The 5,510-nt window shown below is 42.9% G+C and overlaps 1 protein-coding gene across 1 annotated transcript; it reads left to right on the forward strand.

The window, feature by feature from the left end:
* Positions 1–728: 728 nt before the first annotated feature.
* Positions 729–1,669, forward strand: LOC101344223 (olfactory receptor 2Z1). Its single transcript, XM_012556199.2, is given in 2 exon segments — positions 729–792; positions 795–1,669. Coding segments are annotated over 2 exon segments (939 nt in total).
* Positions 1,670–5,510: the final 3,841 nt, after the last annotated feature.

Genomic DNA, 5,510 nt, shown 5'->3' on the forward strand with positions numbered 1-5,510 from the left:
CTTCATCTAAGTGAGAGGATAGTATTTGTCCTTTTGTGTCTGGCTCATTTCACTCCGCATGATGTTTTCAAGGTTCATCCATGCTGTGGCCTGCGTCAGGACTTCCTTTCTCTCTATGGCTGAGTAGTATTCGACTGTGTATATATATATAGATATATATCACACTGTGTTTATCCATTTCTCTGTTGATGGACATTTCAGTTGTTTCTACCTTTTGGCTATTGTGAATAGCGCTACAATGAACACTGGTGTACAGATTTCTGTTTGAGCTCCTGCCTTCACTTCTTCTTGTATTAGGATTGCTGGGTCATATGGTAGTTCTATATTCAACTTTTTGAGGAGCCATTAAACTGTTTTCCACAGTGACTGCACCATTTTACATTTCCACCAGCAATGGATGAGGGTTGCAATTTCTCCTGTACCTCGAAATTTTGACTGCAAGTGTCAGTAGTTAGCTCTTGACTGAGTTGTGCCAAGTGTCCCATTCAAGGACGCATGTTGCTGCTCTCCCATACTATCCTTTTGACAGACATTATTAATCGATGATAGCTTTTTTACTCCTGATTCTAGTTGTGGCCTGATGACTCTTCTCAAGACAGCAAACCAGACAGCCACTCCCAATTGATGGCAGTTGGCATGTGGGATGAAACTATTTGCCATCGTCTCCCAAAGGTCTCTTTGCCAAAGACCTCCTGTTTTTCCTGCAGTTAAAGTATGCTGCATGAAGCATGGGGGATGTGAACCAATCAGTGGCCTCAGACTTCATTCTGGTGGGGCTTTTCAGTCACTCAGGCCTCGTCAGCTCCTTTTCTCCCTGGTGGCTGTCATGTTCATCATGGGCCTTCTGGGCAACACCATCTTGCTCTTCCTCATCCGCATGGACTCCCACCTGCACACACCCATGTACTTTCTGCTCAGCCAACTCTCTCTGTTTGATGTTGGCTTCCCACTGGTCACCATCCCCAACATCGCGGCTGACTTCCTGCAGGGAGAGGGTTCCATCTCCTTCGAGGGCTGTGCAGCTCAGATATTCTTCTTGACAATGATGGGTGTGGCTGAGGGCGTCCTGCTGGCCCTCATGTCCTATGACCGTTATATTGCCGTGTGCTACCCCCTGCAGTATCCTATGCTCATGAGACGCCAGGTATGCATGCTCTTGGTGGGCGCCTCCTGGCTGGCAGGTGTGCTCAATGCCTGTGTCCAGACCTCCATCACCCTGCACTTCCCCTACTGTGCCTCCCGCATTGTGGACCACTTCTTCTGCGAGGTACCCACCCTGCTGAAGCTCTCCTGCACAGACACGTCGGCCTACGAGTTGGCGCTGTCCATCTCTGGGGTGCTGATCCTTGTGCTTCCCCTGTCCCTCTTCGGCGCCTCCTACGGCCATGTACTGGGGGCTGTTCTACGCATGCACTCAGATGAGGCCCAACATAAGGCCATCACCACCTGCTCCTCACACATCACCGTGGCGGGACTTTTTTATGGCGCAGCTGTGTTTATGTATATGGTGCCTGGTGCCTACCACAGCCCACACAAGGACAATGTGGTCTCTCTCTTCTACAGCCTCGTCACTCCCATACGCAATCCCCTCATCTACAGCCTGAGGAACCGGGAGGTGAGGATGGCTTTAGTCAAAGTGCTTAACAGAGCTGGACTTAGGCTGAAGTGATGACCACACAGGGGGCTCCTGGGATGGTACCAGTGGCCCTCCATCAAACCCATCTCCCCAAAGCACCCATTTGTGGTACAGCTGCTAAGGTCTTAGGTCCAAGGCTACATGTCTGTCCAGCTCCTCCCAGATCCATGTCTACTTGGGTTCACATTTCTCCCGCAGACTTGTGGAAAGAAAAGGTAACATTCCTAATCACTTTAAATATATTCTTTCACTACTTTTTCCACAAATGAGAGGACCTACGCTGTAGAGATGAGATTTCCCTGTTATTGAATTGATAATTATACTGGTAACAACTCACATTTGTTGCCCACTTAATCTGCTGAGTATATGTCACTTCGTTCTCATGAAGGTTTTGTGATATAGGGACCATAATGTTTTATGTGTAAACAAAAATGAGATTCAAAAAGGGAGAGTAACACCAATGTCCACATGAAGTAGCAGAGTGGTACTTGATCCCAAGATCCTCTGATACCAAAGATATTCCCCAAACCACTGTGCTATATTGACTGCTGAGCTTAGGTCTGATAACTGCAATGGATTAACATGTTTGTGTGTGTCGGGGGGTTGGACCAGGAAATATCTTACAGGCTACCAAATTCTTGAAGATAAGAGTTACTGCTTTGAATGATGATGGAGGTCAAACTTAATAGTATTTGTAAAATATTTGTTAAAATTTGGGGTTTATTAAGATGTTCACTATCAATTATGTTCTGGCCATTTTTATCAAGAGCAATGCAGAGGGAGCAGCTGCTTCCCCAGTGTGAGTTTTGCTTCCCACTATCTCTGTGACTACTTAATTGTACTAAGTATGCACCCCAGGGGAGGGAGTTTCTCCCGGTGAATCTTAACCCTTTGTATCATTAATCAGAAAATGCAGGCTTACACAATCTTGTAGCTAGAGGGGAAGGAATGTTTTTTCTGGTTACGCGCATCTCGGTCACAGGATAGGCTAAGCAGTTTGCACCTGAGCAAAGACACCTTCCTGGTACCAAGATGGCCAGGCCGTCTACACCTGAACAAAGGCACCTTCTTCTTTTCCCATGCACTTCAGCACATATATCCCTCCAGTTTAAGGTATATAAGCCCCAAGTCCCTTTATCTCTTCATCTTTCACCTAGAATACATCGTGGGGTGTGCATAGAGGAGGTTTCCTTTTCAACGCCCTGGGATGACAGTGCGAGGGAGACTGACCCCATGATGATTCTTACTCAGTTCCTCTTTGTTCCAATTACTGTGTAAGTAATAAAGCTTGTGAAAATGCCACTGGGTAATGTTAATTATTGCTGAGAGCTACGGCCCTGCAAGAGCTCATTTTTCATCTTTGTCTCACTGCAAGCAACTGAAAAAGTTTTTTGGTGGTTCTGAATTACATTTTTTGTGGAAAAATGTGCAGATTGGTGGTTTCCAGTAGCTGGATGAAGGGAGGAATGGGAGGGGGAAACTGCCTGTTGGGTAAGGGGTATTATTTTGGGTTGATGATAACAGTTTAGAACTAGACAGAGGTGGTGGTTGCAGAACGTTGTGAATGGACTAAATGTCACTGAGCTATTCAATTTAATATGGTTAATTTTATGTTATGCGGATTTTACCTCAATAAAGAATTCTCTCAAGCATGATATTTGGACAAAAAATAATAGCAAAAACAAAACCAAAAAACAATAGACTGATGGAAGGGAACACAGAGGTCAGAGACATTTCCATGTATATGTACGTGAACACTAAGTATGGGATGAAGACAGCATTTAAAAACATTTGCACAATGATGATTTAGTAAGATATTTGTGGAGAATAGATTATATTTTTGTAAAAAATTTAAGTCGACCAATTAAATGTTGAGGTCCCTGGGTGGTAAAAATGGTTTGTGCTTGATCACTAACATAAATTTTGGCACAGTGGAAAAAAGGCCTGGTGATCTGCCTCTGTAAGATTGCAGCCAAGAACTCCCTATGGAGCTGTTATAGTCTATAATATATGGGGTCTCCATAAGTTGGAATCAACTTGACAGCAATAGGAAAGAATTATATCTTGCCTTCTGAAAAAATTCTGAATATATTATAAGGCTAAAATTAAAATGGAAAACTCTAAAAAATAAGAAGAAAACAGAAAACTAAGCATATATATAAATTAGATATTTCACTGAAATATAAATGTTTACAGTGTCTCTCAGTTGTTGTTAGGTGCCGTCAAGCTGGCTCTGACTCATAGTGACCCTATGTACAACAAAATGAAACACTGCCTGGTCCTGCACCATCCTCACAATCGTTGTTATACTCGAGCCCATTATTGCAGTCACTGTGTCAGTTCATCTTGTTGAGGGTCTTCCTCTTTTTTGATGACCCTCTACTTTACCAAGCATGATGTCCTTCTTCAGGGAACTGGTCCCTCCTGATAACATGTCCAAAGTATGTGAGTCGAAGTCTCATCATCCTTGCTTTTAAGGAGAATTCTGGTTGTACTTCTTCCAAGACAGATTTGTTCATTCTTTTGGCAGTCCAAGGTATATTCAATATTCTCCGCCAACACCATAATTCAAAGACATCAATCCTTCTCTGGTCTTCCTTATTCATCGTCCAGATTTTGCATGCATATGAGGCAATTGAAAATACCACGGCTTGGGTCAGGCCCACCTTAGTCTTCAAGGTGACATCTTTGCTTTTTAACACTTGAAAGAAGTCTTTGCAGCAGATTTGCCCAGTGCAATGTGTCTTTTGATTTCTTGACTGCTGCTTCCATGGGTGATGATTGTAGATCCAAGTAAAATGAAATCCTTGACAACTTCGATCTTTTCTCCATTTGCCATGATGTTGCTTATTGGTCCAGTTGTGAGGATTTTTGTTTTCTTTATGTTGAGGTGTAATCCATGCTGAAGGCTGTAGTCTTTAATCTTCATCAGTAAGTGCTTCAAGTCCTCTCCACTTTCAGCAAGCAAGGTTGTGTCATCTACATAACGCAGATTGTTAATGAGTTTTCCAGTCTTCCTCCAATCCTAATGCCCTGTTTTTCTTCATATAGTCCAGCTTCTCGGATTATTTGCTCAGCATACAGATTGAATAAGTATGGTGAAAGGATATAACTCTGACGCACATCTTTCCTGACTTTTAACCATACAGTATCCCCTTGTTTTGTTTGAACAACTACCTCTTGATCTACGTACAAGTTTCTCAAGAACACAATTAAGTGTTCTGGAATTTCCCATGTTTCTCAGTGTTATCCATAATTTGTTATGATCCACAAAGTTGAATGCCTTTGTATAGTCAATACACTCAGTAAAAGAAAATGTAGAAATCAATTCAAAACAACATTTTTGATGATAGCATGTTAATATGAGATAACATTTGTTCATGAGTCATGAAGGCTGGTTAGGGTAGTTGTACACAGGATGTTAAGAGAGAGAGAGAGGACTTGTTGAAAAATAAAGAAGTAAAGCAATTTCAGTTATTTCATGATATGTGATTGCAAAAAACAGGGTGGTCTATTGTTCAAAAGTCTAAAAATGTGATAGAGACTTGTGAGAGAAATCCATAGAACACCTATTTCCCCTGGAATCAATTTTATCCCTAAGTTCTTCAAAGAGTTGTTATCAGGCTTTATCAGAAAAATGTAGCACTTTGGGGCAAAGATGCAGCCTAGTAGCCCTGCACTGGAGGTCAAGATGGCGAAGATCTCCATGGCCACCATGGCTCTCCCCTTGGTACTCTGGTAGACAGGGAGGAAGGTGACCCAGACTCTTGCAGAACACCAGCATGCTGAACCTCAGGAACCTGGCTTCACTGGAGGTGTCAGGCAGGTTCCTGGCCAGGCTAAGATGTCTTAGTTATCTAGTGCTGCTGTAACA

Source organism: Trichechus manatus, unplaced genomic scaffold (genome assembly GCF_000243295.1).
Source record: "Trichechus manatus latirostris isolate Lorelei unplaced genomic scaffold, TriManLat1.0 scaffold00057, whole genome shotgun sequence".
NCBI classification, from domain to species: Eukaryota; Metazoa; Chordata; class Mammalia; order Sirenia; family Trichechidae; genus Trichechus; species Trichechus manatus.